The sequence below is a fragment of the Microcebus murinus genome, chromosome 3, assembly GCF_040939455.1.
Source record: "Microcebus murinus isolate Inina chromosome 3, M.murinus_Inina_mat1.0, whole genome shotgun sequence".
Classification (NCBI taxonomy): Eukaryota; Metazoa; Chordata; class Mammalia; order Primates; family Cheirogaleidae; genus Microcebus; species Microcebus murinus.
This window is the reverse complement of record NC_134106.1, coordinates 72,220,915-72,239,917: the sequence shown is the minus strand read 5'-3', so window position 1 is coordinate 72,239,917 and position 19,003 is coordinate 72,220,915. Positions and strand designations below refer to the sequence as shown.

Genomic DNA, 19,003 nt, shown 5'->3' with positions numbered 1-19,003 from the left:
TGTCCATCAGTTAATTTCCCTTCCTCCCTCGCAAGAGACCCAGGCCCTGCTCAGCCCTGGGCACTCGGAGGCCCTCAATAACTACTCAAACAGACAAGAAGTGACCCGAGTTAGGGTCCAGCACCACCATGGACTCTGCATTCTGACCGCTCTGAGCCTCAGTTGCCTCAACTACCACGTGGGGTCACCACCCTGTCCTGAGCACCTCCGGAGCAAGAGGCGCTCACACACGTGCACCTGCTGGGATCAAGTCAGCGGTGTTTTCTTTCCAGAAAGCAGAGGATCCTAGCGGGTTCTCCGGAACCGCCGCCCCAGACCTTTGCAATGCTGAGAGGCTGAAGGCAGAGAGAGACCTTGCCATCCCAGCGCCAGACACCCACCCCGCGCCACCACCCTGAAAGCGCGGGTGCCGCCCTCTTCACGGCCCCACCCCGGAGCGCCCCGCCCACCCCGCCCCGGCTGTCTCCGCCAGCCCCGCCGGGCCCAGGTGTCCGGGAGCGGTGGCGCCGAGATGCAGCCGCAGCTCTGGCTCCGGCTGGCCGCGCAGCTGGCAGGTGAGGCGGGGGCTCCTCGCGGGCGCGGGGCGGGACCGGGCCTGCGCTAGACCGGGTGAGCGCGGAGGTCAGCAGGGGCTGTCCCGGCAGGATACAGAGCCCAGAGCCCGGAGCTCAAGGCACCCGGGGGGCGGCTTGGCACGCATGGTCCCTGAGGGTGGAAAGGAACATCCTCACGGGAGCCCATTACCCCAGGGGTCCGCAGACCCCAGCACTGAGGCCACCTCCCCCTGAGGAGCCTGGGCCTAGGAGAAGGGGAGGCAGTGAAAGGGGGGAGGCAGGAGGTCCAGGGAGGAAGGAAACGTGTCCTTGTCCAGGGGCCCCACAAGGATGTGGCCCCAGGAAGGTGCTGCTAGGACCCACATCTGCCCTTGGCACTCCACACTTGGCCCTGGCCGAGGGTCCTGTAGACAGGACCTTTTCTTTACTTCCGGGGCAGTGTTCGTAGTATAATCTGCCTAACACCGGGCTGTTGCCAGTTCTCAGAGCCGTGGCGGAGCGCTCCCTCTGGTTCCCCGTGCTGGGTGTCGTGTGTAGAGTGGCTCCTGCAAGAAGCAGCATGGAGGTTGGAATGTTGGAGCTGGAAGGCAGGTGGAGGTCTAGATTGTTCCTCTGGCTAAGCTCAGCCAGACTGGCATATAGAAGAAACCGCGCACCCCAAACTGCCCATTAACCTGTGATCGATTAGCTCTCATGCCCAAAAAAACCCATGCTGGTTAGCCTATCTGGGGGTGAAGAGGCCCACCAGCCCCCCAGCTCTGACCCAGTGAGCTTAACCACATCAGAAGTAGAAACGGGTCCAGGCTATTCACTGCTACTAAAGTTATGGCCAATCATTCTGGAAACATCAGGTCCCTGTAAGAATGGAATCGCTGGGCCACTGGGAGGATCATATGAGACCACGAGTGTAGTGAGGCCTGGCCCTGTGTCCGGCTTGGCCATAGTCGGATGTTCAGTCCCCAGAGGCCGAAAGCAGGTGGGCACAAGGGAGAGGGCAGGGTGTGCCTGAGCCGGGAGTGGGAAAGGTACACTCGCAGCCCAGGCCTCACCCTTGCAGGAATCACTTCTGGGCTTTCTTGGAAGAGCCTCGGGCATCTGTGTATCTGCAGCCTGCCTGTGTGCTCACGAGCACATAACTGCCATCGGGAGAGGGTCACGAGCTAGGTTTGAATCTGGATCTACCATATACAGGCTGTGTGACATTGAACATGTCTCTAAACTGCCCGAGCCTCTGTTTCCTAAGTGTGAAATGGGTGTAAAACAGTATCTCCCCACTGGATTTGGTGAGGAGTAAATGAGAAAACATATGTGCTATGCCCGGCACAGCTCAGCAGATACTGACATTGTTGATTCTTATTAACACCCCCAGGAGGTCAGTGAACCAAAACAATAAAACCTCTGTTCCCTGGAAAGGCAGTAGGGAGTTTGGAGAGAAAAGAGAAGGCCCAGCAGCTACTTGGGCCCCAGGTACCGATTCATTCTCCATGCAGGTGGAAGCTCAGCGTGGTCTGGGAGGGGAGTCAAGAAGGTGAAGTCCGCTTCATCGGTGGTGGAGGAGGCCACTGTGGAGCCTGAGCCACAAGTACAGGCAGGACTGTGAACATGGGCCGCTCAGCAAGCCAGCCCCTCTTGGGCACAGGCGCACCCCATCTGGCTCCTCTGCCCACCCAGGGCCCTGTCCTCTCTGTGTCTTGGCATTCCCGGGTCTCTGCCCTGCCCTGCAAGGCCTCCCTCTGCTCCACAGCCAAAACGAAAGGCTCAGCAGGCCAGACGGGGATTGTTGGAGCCTGTGCAGCCTTGGCTGTGAATGCACCCATTTCTGATCCTTCTTGAGGTTTAATTTACTGCCAGTAACAACCCCTGAGATGCGACACAGTAGTTACCTGTGTGCAGTGCTCTATAGCTCGCAGTGTGCTGTCTTGGACATCTGTTTTTGTTTTTGTTTTTTTTTTTTTTTGAGACAAACTCTCACTCTGTTGCCCAGGCTAGAGTGCCGTGGTGTCAGCCTAGCTCACAGCAATCTAAAACTCCTGGGCTCAAGCTATCCTCCTGCCTCAGCCTCCCGAGTAGCTGGGACTATAAGCTACTCCATGTCTGGCTAATTTTTTCTATATATTTTTAGTTGGCCAATTAAGTTCTTTCTAGTCTTAGTAGAGACAGGGTCTCACTCTTGTTCAGGCTGGTTTCAAACTCCTGACCTTGAGTAATCCACCTGCCTCGACCTCGCAGAGTGCTAGGATTACAGTCATGAGCCACTGCGCCCGGCCTGTCTTACACATTTCTTTCTAACCTCAGAGGCAGGCAGGAAGCCAGCAGCAAGCTGCCCTCCTTTAACAAGAGGAGACTGAGGCTCGGTGACTAGCCTGAGGTCCCGCAGCTGGTACGGGCAGAGGCTGGGTTCAAGTCCAGGTCTGTGGGTCCTGCTCTAGTTCTTCATGAACAAGCGCCTGCCTGCCAGGTGCTTCTCCTCTGAGACTAAAATGAACTCCCGGCTCTGATTCTGGGGTGACTATCCTTCTACTGGGGAATGGGGGTCCAGTGGCTGATCAGTTGCTGAGTTGGGGAGCGATGGGCTGTACTGGTGCCTCTCAGGTGACAAGCTCCTTTTGCTTTTGTCATTGCTGTCCAGAAATGGTGGCTGGTCCTCTTTTAGGCTAACCGGAGCAGCCATGTGCTGTGCCTGTGATTCTGAGCTCCTTTGCAGCTTGCTCTGGGCTGCTACGGCAGTTTGGAGCCTACTGAAAATCTATATATCGAGCAACAGCTGGGCAAGGTGAAAGGCAATCAGCTTTTGCTTCAGACGTTGAATCCTTGAGTTTAAATCCCAGGCTACCTGTTTCCTGTAAGTGAGACTTTGAGCAAGTAACTTCATGCCTCACTTTCCTCATCTGTGTAATGGGGATAAAAATTTCAAAGCCAGATGGTGTGGTAGCATGCACCTGTAGTCCCACCAACTTGGGAGATTGAGGTGGGAGGATTGCTTGAGCCCAGGAGGTCGAGGCTGTAGTGTTTTATGATTACACCTGAGAATAGTCACTGCACTCCAGCCTGGGCAACATAGGGAGACCCTGTGTCTACAAAAAAAATTTTTTTTAATGTTAGTTGTGGGCCGGGCATGGTGGCTCACACCTATAATCCTAGCACTCTGGGAGGCCAAGGCAGAAGGATCACTCAAGGGCAGGAGTTCAAAACCAGCCTGAGCGAGACCCCCTATCTCTACTAAAAATAGAAAGAAATTAATTGACCAACTAAAAATATATATACAAAATTGGGCATGGTGGCACATGCCTGTAGTCCCAGCTACTCGGGAGGCTGAGGCAGAAGGATTGCTTGAGCCCAGGAGTTTGAGGTTGCTGTGAGCTAGGCTGATGCCACGGCACTCACTCTAGCCTAGGCAACAAAGCGAGACTCTGTCTCAAAAATAAATAAATAAATAAATAAAAATAAATGTTAGTTGTGCTTGGTGGCACATGCCTGTAGGCCTGACTACTTGGGAGGTTTAGCTGGGAGGATCACTTGAGCTATGATCAGGCCATTGTACTCCAGGGCAACAGAGACCCTGTCTTTAAAAAAAAGTAAATGAAAAAACAAAAAGTCTCAAAGCCCGTTTGAGGCTTGGTTGAGACGATTTATGCTACAAAGGACTAGGCATGTAAGTATTCAATCAACAAATGGCAGCTCTCTCCCCTGTACCTTTCGTAAAGCTGGGCTTAGCGAACACCTGCCTTGCAGATGATCTCCTGGGAGGTGGGTACGTGAACTCTGAGTTCAGGACCCACCACCTTCATTGAACACAGTCCCTAAACCCCGTGCCTGGGCAGGTTCTTCCATGGCTTTTCTTCTGAGACTTGACTCAGTGTGACTTTGAGACCACAACTATGGCCAGAAAAAGGTGCTAACGTCTGTGCTCCTGGCTTCTCCTAGCTCTCCGAGGCAGCTCAGTCCTCCAGCAGACCCGTGGGCCCATACAAGTGCAGACCAACCAAATGGTGACACTGTCCTGTGAGGCCAAAACCCCACTCAGTAACATGCGCATCTACTGGCTGAGACAGCGCCAGGCCCCGAGCAGTGACAGTCACCACGAGTTCCTGGCCCTCTGGGATTCCACAAAAGGGACCATCCATGGCAAGGACGTGGAACAGGAGAAACTAATTGTGTTTCGGGACGCGGCCCGGTTCGTCCTTAATCTCACACGTGTGAAGCCTGCAGACAGCGGCATCTACTTCTGCATGACAATCCGGAGTCCGGAGCTGATCTTCGGGGCGGGAACTCAGCTGAGTGTGGGTAAGAATCAGGCTCAGTGCTGTCTGTGGGCATTGAGCACCTATTGTATGCCAGGCCCTGGTGGGGGGGCTGCCCCACTCTCAGCAAGCCCCACTCCGCAGCCGCGACTAATGGCACTGCTGCTAATAGTGAAAATCCAAGTTGAGACTTATCCAGGCCAAGCACCCCCCGTAATTATCTCACATAATGCTGCCAACCACCCTGGAAAGTGGGTACGTTATGGTTCCCATTTCAGATGGGAATGAGACGAGATGGAAAGAGATGAATTGGAGTCAGAGATAGGCACCCCACTGCGTGGGGACAGGACAGTGCCATCCTTCAGGCCATATCAGGGACACCTGAGGCTGTGGCTGGATTGGGCTGAGTCCCCAGGCCTGACGGGGTGTTAGAAACCCCCACAGGAGTGTACACACAGGGAAAGAAAGCTCTCAGGCCCTGGCATACCCAGTGAGAGCAGTTCTAGGGGCAGTGGAGCGGCAGGTGCCCTCATATTCTTTATGGGGGAGCTATGGCTCAAACCACACCCCGGGTTGCAGGGAGTAAGGAGACTGAACCCGAGGCCCCACTCTGCTGCCTGTGTGCCTTTGGGCAGGTCATTCCCTTCCCCGGGCCTCAGTTTCCTCTTCTGTATCACAGGGCCACTGGTGGCCTCCACAACCCCCTTCAGCCCTAAGAAGCTGCCCATGAGTTATGTCAGCAAGACCAGCAGAAATAGATTTCAAGCCACAGATGTAACTTTAAATTTTTTAACAGCCATGTTTAAAAAAAAAAAGTAAAAAGAAGCAACTAAAATTAATTTAAAGAATATATTTTATTTAAACCAATGTATTAACAGTATTATTTCAACATGTAACTAATATGAAAATTATTACTGAAATATTTTACATTCCTTTTTCATACTAAGTGTTTGATGTGTATTTTACGAACACGGCACATCTCGATTCTGACTGGCCACGTTTCACGTGCCCAGTAGCACATGCGGTGAGTGGCGACCATATTGGACAGGGGGGACGGAGCTGTCAAGGGTGGGGAGGGGACATGGTGAGAATCCACACAGGCCCTTCCCCAGCTTAGCCATGGCAGGGGGCCAACCCCCTGCAGGCCTCCCACTGCCCCGCTTCCCGCTCACCTGGGGGTCCTGAGTGACAAGGGGATCCGGGAAATTAGATTAGACCGGGGAGGTGCAGGGACAGCTGGGGGCAGCGGCAGGTTAGGAAGACGCAAACCAGAGTGAGGCACTTCCACCTCTTGCCAGCCTCAGGCCTTAAATCAGATTCTGGGGAGAAGCTGAGGCATCCTCAGGGTGACAGTCCCTGATTCCTGTATTGGAAAATGGGTTGGGGGCCGGGCGCGGTGGCTCATGCCTGTAATCCTAGCACTCTGGGAGGCCAAGGCAGGAGGATCACTCAAGGTCAGGAGTTCGAAACCAGCCTGAGCAAGAGTGAGACCCTGTCTCTACTAAAAATAGAAAGAAATTAATTGGCCAACTAAAAATATATAGAAAAAATTAGCCGGGCATGGTGGCTCATACCTGTAGTCCCAGCTACTCAGGAAACTGAGATAGGAGGATCGCTTAAGCCCAGGAGTTTGAGGTTGCTGTGAGCTAGGCTGATGCCACGGCACTCTAACCTGGGTGACAGGGTGAGACTCTGTCTCAAAAAAAAAAAAAAAAGAAAGAAAAAAGAAAAATGGGTTGGTGGGTGTGCAGGTTTTGGTTTGGCTCATTGTTTTTGTCTCTATGAACTCCACACCTTTCCACAAGTGAGATTTCAGGGCTGAGAAAGTGGAGGGTGAAATAAGCACAACTGGTTTCAGAAGCTTCCCACCACCTCCACCCTGGCCCCACACTCACTCCTGGCCTCTGTGTTAACACACCCGGCAGCGCCCGGGACCGGCAGTGCCCCCCGTAGCGTGCTTGCAGCCAGCCTCTCCCCAGGGCGGGACACCCAGAGCCAGAGCCCAGCTCTCCCACCACAAGGTCACTGCGTTACAGAGGCAGAGCCCAGATGGCAGAGAAAGTGGGGAAAGATAGGGCCTGTTTCAGGCCCTTAAGCATATCGTGGGCTCAAGAAATTCATCCCTTAAAGGAGGCCAGAGAGGGAGAGGCTGAACTAGGGTGTCAGGAGGAATTGAGGAGGAACTGGCTCTGGGCAAGAAGAAATTCAAATGAAACAATCACCCCACCAAGTCCCCCACCAGACCCAGGCCGCTGTGCCGCGCCATGACATGGAGGGCCCAGAGAGATGGCTCCCTTCTGGGCTCCCCACTGACCAGGCAAGACACCTCCCTGCCTCCTCGAGTATAAAATCAGGCAAATAGAACTGCTTATAGGGCTGTGAGGATTAAAAGAGAAAACATCCCAGCAGAGGGCTGGGCCCCTTGCACCCTCTAGGAGCCCGGTAGCTGACATCTGCTTTCTTCTTGCAATAGCTGCCCTCAGCACTCTGATGTCCCAGCGCCTGGGGCCAGCCTTAGGTGTTTTAACTTTTTGTCAGAAAACATTTGCGCCTAAGGCGGCATGGAGGAATGAGAAGCACAGATTCTAGAATCAGTCTTTTGGTGTAGATCCTGCTCTGCAATTTAACGACTATCTAACTTTGAGCAAATTATTTCAGCCCTCTGAGCCCAGGCTTCCTCAAGGATAAAATGGGGACAATAATGCCTTCTCCCCAACCCAAAAGCTGTTAGGTGCAGTAAACTTATGCTAAAGGGCGTGGCACTGCCACGAGCACGGGGGAGCTTAGCGAGTGTCATTCTTGCTAGTTGGTTCTTCCAGAAATGTGAGACAGGCAAGGCAGATCAGGTTCTCTCTGCTTTCCAGCAGCTTAGAGAGGGAAGGGGCTCAAGTGTCCACTGTCTATGCAGAAGAGGCCAGCTCTAAGGTGACCCCTGTGTTGGCTGCCCCTTCCCGTCCCCGTGACTCTAGAGTTTAAGTTTGAGGCATCTCCCTGTCCCGTCTCTTACCATTTTGCAGAGAATCATTTCACTGAGATCTGTTTCCTCAGCCCACATGGCAAGGGCTAGATTTGGGGTGCCCAGTGCTCACATCATCCCGGTACCTCAGAACCGCAGGTGTCTCCTTGCTCTGGGCGCCGCCCCTGCACCCCATCCCAGCACTTTAGCAGGGATGCTGGGTTAGAATGAAGGTGGGCAGTGACCCACCCAGGAGTCAGGATGGGGGCTCGGCGTCCCAGCCCAGCACTTGCTGCTATGTGGCCTCAGGGGCCAGCCCCTCTCGTCTCTGGCGTCCACTTTTGAAATTAAAGTTTGAGACTGAAGGTCCCTTTAGCTCTGATATGATGTGAGAATGTAAACACATCCCAAAATATGAAACCTCTGTGGTATTGTACATGCAGAAAAGGGCACCCACCTCCTTTCTAGGAGCTTCCTCCTCTCACTTAGGGACTCACAACGTGGGCTGAGGGGCTGGTCGTGCCAACGGCTTAGGGATCCTGGCTTCAGCCTAAGGTCTTCAGCCAGGTGGAGCCATGTCTATTGCACATTTTACGGGACACACTGTCCCCTGGAATTCTCACAGTAACCCCGAGAGGGAAGGGGGACCATCTGTTTCAGAAGTTGGGGAAACTGAGGCACAGAAAAATGCTATGATTTGCCCTAAGTCACACAGTCATTAATCAGGAGTGCTGGGCTCTGCTCAGGTGTGTGTGGCTCCAGAGCCACCACCACCCCGGGACACCAAGCTGACCCCCAATCCTGGGCGCCAGACACATTTGAGAATTGGGAAAGTAGATCAAAAATCCTGTTGCTGCGTGACTTTCAAGTTCTGTAGCAGCCCAGGGAATAGTGGTCAGGACGTCAGTACCTGGATATTAGGCACATAGTTTTAAGATTTGTCTCTAAGTCCACCTGCTGTTCAGCTGGCTAAGATAAGCATTTTACTTTCTTTCTGCAGTTGATGTACTTCCCACCACTGCCCAGCCCACCAAGAAGTCCACCCCCAAGAAGAAAGTGTGTCTGCTCCCCAACCCAGTGAGCCGGCAGGGTGAGTTCTCCATCCATCCCCACCCTCAAAAACAAAGCAGATATCCTGCTCCCTCCCTCCCTCCCTCCCTCCCTTCCTCCTTCTCTCCCTTCCTTTCCCCAAGCACTTGTCAAGTATTGACTCTATAGCCTGTTTTTCTAGCCCTGAGTTTGAGTCAGAAAAGATGCTGAGTATGACAGCAGCTCACAGTTTTGTGGGGGACAGACTCATAAATTGTCACTGGACAAAGTTTAATGGAACATTTAATGGAGTTAATGTCCACACAAACACTTGCACACAAGTGTTCATAGCAATATTAATCACAATAGCCCAAAGTGGAAACAATCCAAATGTCCACCAACTAATGAACAGATGAGCAAAATGTAGTAGATCCATTACAGTGAAATACCATTTGGCCATAATAAAGAATGAAGTGAAAGAAGTCAGTCACAAAAGATATATACTGCATGATTCCAAGTATACGAAATGTCCAGAGTGTGACATTCTATAGAGACAGAAAGTAGAGTGGTGGTTGCCTAAGGCTGGGAGGTTAGGGAAGGAATGGGAAGTGACTCTTTTTTTTTTTTTTTTTTTTTGTCTAAGCCATTTTCCATCAGTAGGGAAGTGACTCTTAATGGGTACAGGGTTTCTTTTTTGGGGAAACGAAAATGTTCTAAAATTAGATTACAAGCTGGGTGCGGTGGCTCACACCTATAATCCCAGCACTTTGGAAGGCCAAGGTGGGAGGATTGCTTGAGTTTAGGAGTTTGAGACTAGCCTAGGCTACATAGTGAGACCCCATTTCTATAAATTTTTTTTAAAAAAATTAGCCAGACATGGTGGTTCATACCTGTAATCCCAGCTACTCAGAAGGCTGAGGCAGGAGGATTACCTGAGCCCAGGAGTTCAAGACCACAATGAGCTATGTTTGCACCACTGCACTCTAGCCTGGGCAACAGAGTGAGACCCCATCTCTAAAAAAATAAAAAATAAATAAGATGATGGGAATGATTATACAACTCTATGACTATATTAAAAACCATTAAACTATATACTTTATGTATGTAAACTTTATGATATATAAATTATATCTTTTTTTTTTTTTTGAGACATAGTCTCACTGTATTGTCCAGGCTAGAGTGCCGTGGCATCAGCCTAGCTCACAGCAACCTCAAACTCCTGGTCTCAAGCAATCTTCCCACCTCAGCCTTCTGAATAGCTGGGACTACAGGCATGTGCCACCATGCCCGGCTAATTTTTTCTATACATATTTTTGGCTGTCCAGAAAATTTCTTTCTATTTTTAGTAGAAAAAATACTAAATACGCTCTTTCTCAGGCTGGTCTCGAACTCCTGACCTCGAGCGGTCCACCCACCTCAGCCTCCCAGAGTGCTAGGATTACAGGTGGGCTACCACACCCAGCCTAAATTATATCTCAATAAAGCTGTTAACAAACAAAAAATCTAACCCAAAGGACCAGCACTTTAAATTTTTCTGGTTCTGATGCCTAATAGAGAACCTAATGCACGGTATGTGTTTGTAAATGGATACATATTTTTTAGCAAATAAACAAATTTGCCTCTCTGTGCTAGAAACAGTAGACACCCCAGCTGGAGTGTGCACACATACACACACGTGCCTGCATACACACTTCCCTTGAACCCATCAGCCCAATATGTTTCTGGAAAAATACTGACCTCAACCCCCCAGAAAGTCACTGATGACAAACAGAAAGTGCCATCTGCTGCTTCCCATAGAACAAACCACAAGCAGCCCCACTAGGGCTGCCTCAGGCTGCCTGGGTTGCTTTGTCTTAAACATATAAAGTACCAAAAAGCATCAGAGGAGGGGCATCTAATAGGATATAGGAGATGAGGGTGGGAAACAGTAACAATGAGAATCAGAACCCACATACAGACGGGTAGTCTTAAGACCATAAGGGCAGAACAGAGTGACTGTGTTCATATTATAAAATATTATGAAATATTATGCCCTGATGACTTCACCTAAAGGATTTCAGGTAGACTACAATTTTTATAAAAAGATACAAAATGCAAAGACAATAGGGCCATTAAGATGAGGATGCAGGGCCAGGCTTGCAATCCCAGCACTTTGGGAGGCCCAGGTGGGAGGATCTCTTGAGGCCAGGAGTTCAGGACCAGCCTAGGCAACATAGTGAGACCCACCCATCCCTGCCCATCTCTACAAAAAATGAAATAATCAGCTGGGTGCATTGGTGCACATCTGTGATCCTAGCTACTTGAGAGGCCAAGGTGGGAGGATCACTGGAGCCCAGGAATTCCAGGCTGCAGTGAGCTATGATCACACCACTGCACTCCAGCTTGGGCTACAGAGCAAGACCCTGTCTCTCAAGGAAAAAAAAAAAAAAGTAGTGATGCAAAAACTCAAAAACTGGTTGTGTGTTGTGGCTCTGGAGGAGCTAGCAAACTCAATTGGAAAAAAAGGGAATACTCCAAGTTACATGGCACCCCAACCCCAGTGATATAAAGAAACAACCTGGGCATCAAAGGAAGAAACCTTGATCGTGGCACTGAATTCTAAGAGAAGTCTGCTCTGTTCATCCTCATACAATGACTGCTGCATGATAGTGAATTCAGTAGTATTTTTATAAATGATGGGAAAAAAGACCTACAAATTTCTTGCATCATGTCTTATATCAACCCTCAGTAAAATCCCAGGGCAAAATGTAAACCAAACATTAGCAGGTTGAGAATAACCAAGATCTGTGTGAAGGTGACTGAGTAGAGAGCGGTAGGTGTAGAAGTAGGCGGAGGTTGCACTGGGTGAGGGGGTTGTGGGACAGGGTAGCCCATTGGTAAGTCATCCAGGCCTGGGTCTGAGTCCCTGCCTACCACCACCTATACTGTGAGACATTGAGCAAGTGTTCCAGCCTCTCTGAACCTCAGTTTCTTCATCTGTAAAATGAGGAAGTTTACCTGGGTAAAAGTAATGCAAGATTGGATTAAATGAGATACTATACACAGGCACTCAGAGCTTGGTGGGGCATCCACACAGACCTCAAAGCCTGATATCTCTCACTGCCTTTTCCTGGGAAAAAAGAAAAAAAAAAAAAAAAAAAAAAAAAAAAAAAAAAAAAAAAAAAGCCTGATATCATGATTGAAACCCGCAGGGCTGCTATGGGGAGGGGGCTTCCCCCTGAGGCTTAGGACTGTCCCTTGAGACCCCACTAGTGGGTGTTGGGGGACGATTTCTAAACCACTGACTCAGGAGCAGTGTGATACGATCCAGACCTCAGGAGACCCCTGAAGCAAAATGAGGCAGGCTGGGCTGGGGTGTCACGGTGTGGCTCTGGCCACCAGCCCCTCACCCAAGCAAGCTTTTGTGTCCATTACTGGAAGCAGCAGCTTTTCCTGGAGTCCCATTTCGGGTGGGTGACCTGTAGCTGCATCGCTGACCTGCACACAGTGGCCATAACCATGACCTCTCCTCAGGGAGCCTCCCTGCCCCCCACCCCGCCTCAGAAGGAGGGGGCCCTGCTGCCCACGTGTCTCTTCTGCACCCACTTCCAATTACTTTTCTTAAAAAAAGTAATTGGGGTATGATTTGGGGTATACTGGGGTATGATTTGCATACCACAAAATTCACCCATTTTAAAAGTACAAACTCAATGATTTTTAGTAAATTTACCAAGTTATACAACCATCACCACAATCTAGTTTTAGAACAGTCTCATCACCCCAGTAAGATCCCCTGTGCTTGTTTACAGCTTGTCCCAGCCCCTGGTAGCCGCCGATCCCCTTCCTGTCTCTCCAGAAGTGCCTCTTCTGGACATTTCTTATAAAAGGGGTCACACGCTACGTGGGCTTTCATGCTTGGCTTCTTTCACTCAGCGCCATGTTTCTGAGGTTCCTCCCGGTTGGGAGAATATGAAGGAGGCGAGAAGGAGGCCAGTGGAAGCCCGTAGCGTCTCAGAGGTGGCCCCTTGTCCAACCCCGCTCCTGGTGCAGGAGTCTCCTCTCCACGGCACAGCCATCCAGCCTTGGCTTGCTCCCCTCCAGCGACGGTGGGCTCTCTCCCATGGAGCGGCCCCCTCCATGCCCTCCAATACCACTCGTGCCACCGAGGTGGGGCTGGCAGAGCCTTAGAACTTGGAGGACCAGTGTCCACACCCTGGTCCTGCCTTTTAGTAGCTGGGTGACCTTGGGCATGTAATTTAACCTCTTCGAATCTTGTTTTTTCTGAACAGTAAAATGAGAGATAAAAATAATGATAATACCTTCCTTCCTCACAAGGTGAAAGTGTGCAGTTAGTGCTGTACTTGGCACATAATATGCATTTAGTAAACATCATCCCCCTTCCCTGACATCCACAACTCTCTCTGATTTTGTTAACGTCAAGCCCAAAGCTGCAGCCTTGCCTTCTCACCCATGGGCCCTGGCTCTGCTCCTCAGCTATCCACAAGGGCCCAAAGGAGTCACAGAAGGGTTCGGGGCACTGACAACATAGACTCTTTAAATAGCAAATGGGCAGAGGGACAAATAGCCAACTTAGAGAAGAAAAGCCATACAAGTGGCCAATATATGAAAATAGGCCAAAGCTCACAAGTAATCAGGAAATTGAAGTGAAATATCATTTTCCCCCACTCGACTGGCAACAGCTAAAAAACTTTGACCATATCACGGGCTGGCAGCACACTGTTGACAGCTGGGCATGGAAATTAGTGCCACCTTTTTGAAGGCATTTGACAGCATTACAGTAGTTCCCATTCTCGGTATCTGCCTCACGAAGGCACCTGCCTGACCAAACATACCAGAGAACCAAATGTTCTCTGCAGAGTTATTTATAAAAGTAGAACACAGGAAGCAGTCAAAATGCCCACTGATGGCTGAATAGTCCACGGTACATCCATGCTGTCAAATGTCACTCTTTTAGAAACATGACATACTGACTTGATTGGGTGAAGGAAAAAAAGCAATTGTAAAACAATTTGTATGGTATAATCCACTGTATTTTTTTTTAAACTATATTAATCTCTGAAAATTATGTATGTGAAAATGAAGAGAAAGATATCAAGTTCTCAAGGGTAGCTTCTTCTGTGAAGGAACAAGGATGTTAAGGAACATTCTAACCATATGTTTAAATCTCTCACAATAAAAATATATTCAGATATTTCTTGTGATGTTAAAATAAAAGTTTTTAAAATTAATAGTAAAAATCCCATTACCAGGCATGAAAATTGTCTATATAAATAGCTCCTGGGTTTCATTAATTTTTAAAAATTTGGATGAAACATGAAATTTTATATGTAAACTGATCTCATACATTCCGGGTTGAACACCTGTCACCTGTCTTTTCCAGGCCCACCTTGTGGTCCCCTCACCCTCAGCCTGCTGGTGGCGGGTGTCCTGGTTCTGCTGGTGTCCCTGGGCGTGGCCATCCACCTGCACTGTGAGTTATTCTCTCTTGGTCGTCCCTCTTGGAACCCACAGGGCTGCCGTGGGGTGGGGGCTTCCCCGTTTGCTGTTTAAAGTGTTCCTGGGGTACTTTCTTCTCTAGGGGAGCAGAGCAGGTGGCAGCCTGGTGGGACTCAGCCCCCGGGAACCCATGGCGTTTCGGGAGGTGATTCGTGGCTGCCAAAGTCAGGGACCACCCCGTCTCTGGTGTCAGACAAACCTGGGGTTGAACCCAACGCTGGGTTGGTGCTCCCTGACCTAGTATCCTTGGCCACGTGCCCTGGTCTCTCTAAGCCTCAGCCACCTCACCAGGGGGCAAAACAACAGCTACCTCCCAGAGTCGCTGTTTGTAAAGTCCTGCCCAAAGTGCCCGGCACATGGCATGCGTCAGTAAGTGAAAGCTCACATGAGCAGTTGAGATGAAAGCCCAGTGCCCAGAAGAGGTTGCTGGTGGGGTTGGATTTGTGTTCACAGGAGATAGAAATCCTCTTCCTCAATGAGGCTGTAGGAAAACTCAGAGACGGCTGCTGCGCTCAGCCACCCCAAAGATCAGCCACCCCAAAGATGGGCTCCCCTCCTCCCGTGGGCGCCCCGGGCTCCGCATGGCGCAGGGCTCAAGATAAAGCTGGGGAGCTGGAGGGGGCGCCTGAGCCCCTGCTCCTGGCTCTTCTGCTCACCTGTGCCACCTCAAACACCTCCCTGCCCCTCTCTGTGCTTCATAAAGTGGGGGGGGGGGGGTTGCAGCAGGGGCATGACCTGGATCAGTGGCTCTTAACTTTTGTAGGTCACAGACCCTTTTGAACATATGGTGACAATTATGGACCCTCTCCCCAGAGAAATGCACCCGGGCGCACACTTTTGCACACATTTGCCACACACACAAAAGGGATCTGTGTGCCCCATTCTAAGAACCCATTAAAGTTCAGTGGTCTGTAAACTGTTTTGATCAAGGTCCTCATCAGTAACAAATTTAAAAATCGTAAAGGCTAAGTGCAGTTAGCTGTATTTATTTAATATATGACGTATGTTATTAAATGTGCTTCAAAAATAAGAGGTAATAAATGTTGAGATAAAAATGTAAATAGACATGCTTTTATTTCCTTCCCACCTCTGGGTGGGGACTCTCGCTCGCCCCCTGAATACCACACCCTAGCCTGAGACCCCTTCTGTGTGACCTCCAATTTCTGACCTACCCTAAAGAGAAAGAGGGCATGTTTAAGGCCTGGAGTGGATTAACTGGATTTGAATTCTGATTTTACCACTTACTAGCTGCATGTCTTTGGGCGAGTTAGTAACTCACTCACTCTGTGCCTCGGTTTCCCCATTTATAAAATGGAGACCATAAGAGTAGTATCCAAGCCACAGGTTTGCAGTGAGCATGAAGGGGGTTTACAATGTGTGAGTGAGGTGTGTGGGGCAGAGGCTGGCAGCAGGAAGTGGACGGAGGTGTTAGCTGCCCCTGTGATCTTCCCCCTCAGTCTCCGGGGCTTGGCACCCGTGGCCCACGCTGACTGGCACTCTTGCTTTCCTCTTGCAGGCCGGCAGAGGAGAGCCCGGCTTCGCTTCATAAAACAGTAAGTGCATGGGGCCGTGGTCGTGACACCGCCCTGGGTGTGGCACTGGGTTCCTCAGCCCCAGCTGTAGCTCACAGCCTCCAACTACAGCCAGAAGTCAAAGTCAGACTTCGCCTTCCAAAGATCATCCACTGGGCTGGGTGCGCAGCACATGCCGGTAGTCACAGCTATTTAGGAGGCAGAGGCAGGAGGATCCCTTGAGCCCAGGAGTTCAAGTCTAGCCTGGGCAACATAGAGAGACTTTGTCTTAAAAAAAAAGAAAAAAAAGATCCTGGACTGTATAAATAGATGGAGTGATAGAGTTCAGAAACCTAAGAGATAACCTCAACAAACAACAGTACTGAATAATCACTTAAATGTATTTGAAGTACACTTTTAGCTCTCCTGAGGACTATAGGATATCCCAAACCCATCCCACCCATTATTTCATTCAACTTGGTCCTGTGTGAGATGGGGGGTCATCACCCCCACTGTACACATCAGTGGAAAGACTCTTGGAATTGGATTTGAAGACAAGCCGATTCACTCCAAGACCAGCCTTCTCCACCGGCAGTTGCTTCCTTCCCCAGGATCTATCTTCATCCCACCTGCTGCCGTCAACCCCACCTGGGTCCCAGGAGTTGGCAAAGTCACAGGCTGAGTCACACAGCACAGGGGCTTTTTTTTTTTTGCTTTTTTTAAGCGTGTAAACGAAGGTTAGGGACCAGGGGCTGCCGGCTACTCCTCAGCCTCCAGGACTTGGATTTGATTTTTTTTTTTTCCTCAAAATGAAGACTGTTTCACATCTGCCTATCTCATTAATCACATTTGATCTTCAGAATAACCGCCTCCATGCAAAAGTGTTTGTGGGGCGGGGTGGGGGAGTACATACCTCTAAATAGAAGAGGGCAACACAGCCTTGTGCTCAGGAGCTCTGGCTCCAGCGTGAGGCAGACCTGATTTGAAACCTGTCTGCTGCCCGTCAACTGTGTGAGTGTAGGTGAGTCCCTTTGTCTCTCCAAGACTCCCACTTCTCATCTGTAAAATGAGATAACAGTACCAACCTCATGGCCTCACACTTGAGAACTTACTAGGGTAATATCTTTAAAGTGTTTGGACCCCGGTCTCATGGAGTTGAAGCACAAGTTCGCCTAACTTCAGTAAATTCAACTCTACAAGTCCAACAACCATAGAGTATTTTTAAGTACTCTAAAATGATAATTTCTGCATAAATTCTCAGTATTATCTGCTCTACATTATTATATACAGTATATTTATAGAAAGAATTGCTTAAACATGCCTGCTGTATTTGATGGGCAGTTTTCAATGATAATTTTGATTGTGTGCAATTTTCACCTTGTGTGGTAGGTTTAGAGACTGCCCCCTACCCAAGAGATAATAACTTGAATATATCAGTCTATGGCTAGATTTCCAGAAAGTTCTGTTCAAAATCTTCCCCATGATGCCCTTTTATGGAGAATGAGTCCCCCTCTGAGTACTGCCTGTGGTCTGTCCCCACCCACCCCTTATTTAACTTGTTCCCCAGTGATCTGACCCCAGTTTGGGAGGAACTGGATGCAGGACCGCATGCTTTGGCAAACTCAAGGGCTCTGAGGGTCAGCTGAAGAAGGGAAGGGGCTTAGGGAGGTCATGGGGCCCTGACCCCCCTCACCCTCTTTATTCCCAGCAGCTCAACTCTCCTGTGTTGTCTGGGTTTACACTTACCTGTAAGATGTCATTTGAACAAAAGGGTTTGCGGCTTCAAAAAAATGTTTGAAAACCACCTCTGGTTTTGCTGTCACGGTCCAGGTGTGGATGAAATAGTCCCCAGGCCCCCCAGATCAGCTGTCCAAATTCAAGTTACAGTTTGAGGTAGATGTTCCCCAGCCTCTAACTCTCCTTAGAAAATCATCTCACCTGCAGGCCAATGTCCTCTGGACACTCCATGTGCATTTGTGAATAGCTTATCTTATCTTTCTTACTGCAGGAAGTAACACTGTTCAAAGCTAGGGTTCTTTCAGCTGCAGTTTTTGTTTGTTTTTGTGTTTTTGGTTTTCTTTTAGTTTAAAAAAAAATTTTTTTAATTACTCAAATGGGCCCTAAAAACCTACCGCCCCAGCCTCCTTGGAGCCCAGCCTTTGCATCCTCATTTCCATTTGCTTCTATTACGGGAAATCCAATATAATTTGCCAGAAGATAAGTGGTTTCACAACTTGCTGTTGTTTTCAGGTTTTACAAATGAGCAGAGAATAAAGTTGTGGTGTCCTGCTACAAAAAGACATTGGTCAGTAACGAGCAAGACCTGGATAAATGAGAGAAGGGACACATTCGACCGTGGAGATTTCACTGGCTGCTGAAGCTGCCTGCTTTTGACTGCTGCAAGTCCTTCCTGTGGGCCCACGCATGGGAGCAACTTGTTAATTGATCATCGGGAATCTTCCAGAGAAGGCTTCAGAGCCCCCAGGGCACTTCGCAGAGTGCGCTGGAGGACACAGTAGGAAATGCTGCCCATGATACCACTTCCGGCTCCTGTACTCTGCCTGGGCTGGGCTGGGGCCTTCAGTGTCTTTGCAAGTTGCTTTGCCCTAGTGAGGCAGTGACATTGGGTCCTGGGGCCTTTCATGGGATGGCGTGGGGTGGCTCCCTCTTGGTCTTGCCGGGCTGGGGCTGACTTTCCTCACAGAGAAGCCAGACCCAGGTTAGGCGTGAGGCTTCCTGAGAGGGGCTGCCCAGCTCCCAGCAACCATGATAGTCTCTAAGGATTTTGCTTCTTTTCCCATTAGGAAGTTTCTGAGCTTTTACTTCTACTCTCCCATGGCTTGCCTAGTTCTCTTACTTTCTATTCTTTTTATGAAATGTCTTGTTTATAAAAATAAAATCCTAGATTAAAGATGCAAATGACTCCTGTGACATAAAATTACAAAAACCCATCTACAGCAAAGATGGTGATGCTCAGTGGAAAAGAAATTACAAGGATAAAATTTGTAAGTCCTCATTTTGCCCCACTACGTGCCAGGCCGCAGGTGCCTTGGGGCCATCTCCTCTTAGCCCACTCCTCCTAGCCCACAGGTGCTATCTCCTCCTAGCCCACTCCCAGGCTGCCTTCACTGGCCAGCACTTGTTTGTTTCGACTGAGGGTTGAACTCTGGGGACCCCTGACCTCAAGTCAGGCTTACACCAAAGAGAAGATGAGAG

General features: G+C 49.8%; 1 protein-coding gene across 1 annotated transcript; it reads left to right on the top strand.

Annotated features, from left to right (window-relative positions):
• The first annotated feature begins 476 nt into the window (after positions 1-476).
• On the top strand, positions 477-18,706 carry CD8B (CD8 subunit beta). Its single transcript, XM_012774337.2, has 6 exons — positions 477-554; positions 4,479-4,838; positions 8,752-8,841; positions 14,161-14,250; positions 15,793-15,829; positions 18,038-18,706. The coding sequence occupies exons 1-6, from the start codon at positions 512-514 to the stop codon at positions 18,048-18,050; spliced, it is 633 nt and encodes a 210-aa protein (XP_012629791.1). The 5' UTR covers positions 477-511; the 3' UTR covers positions 18,051-18,706.
• The last annotated feature ends 297 nt before the right edge of the window (positions 18,707-19,003 follow it).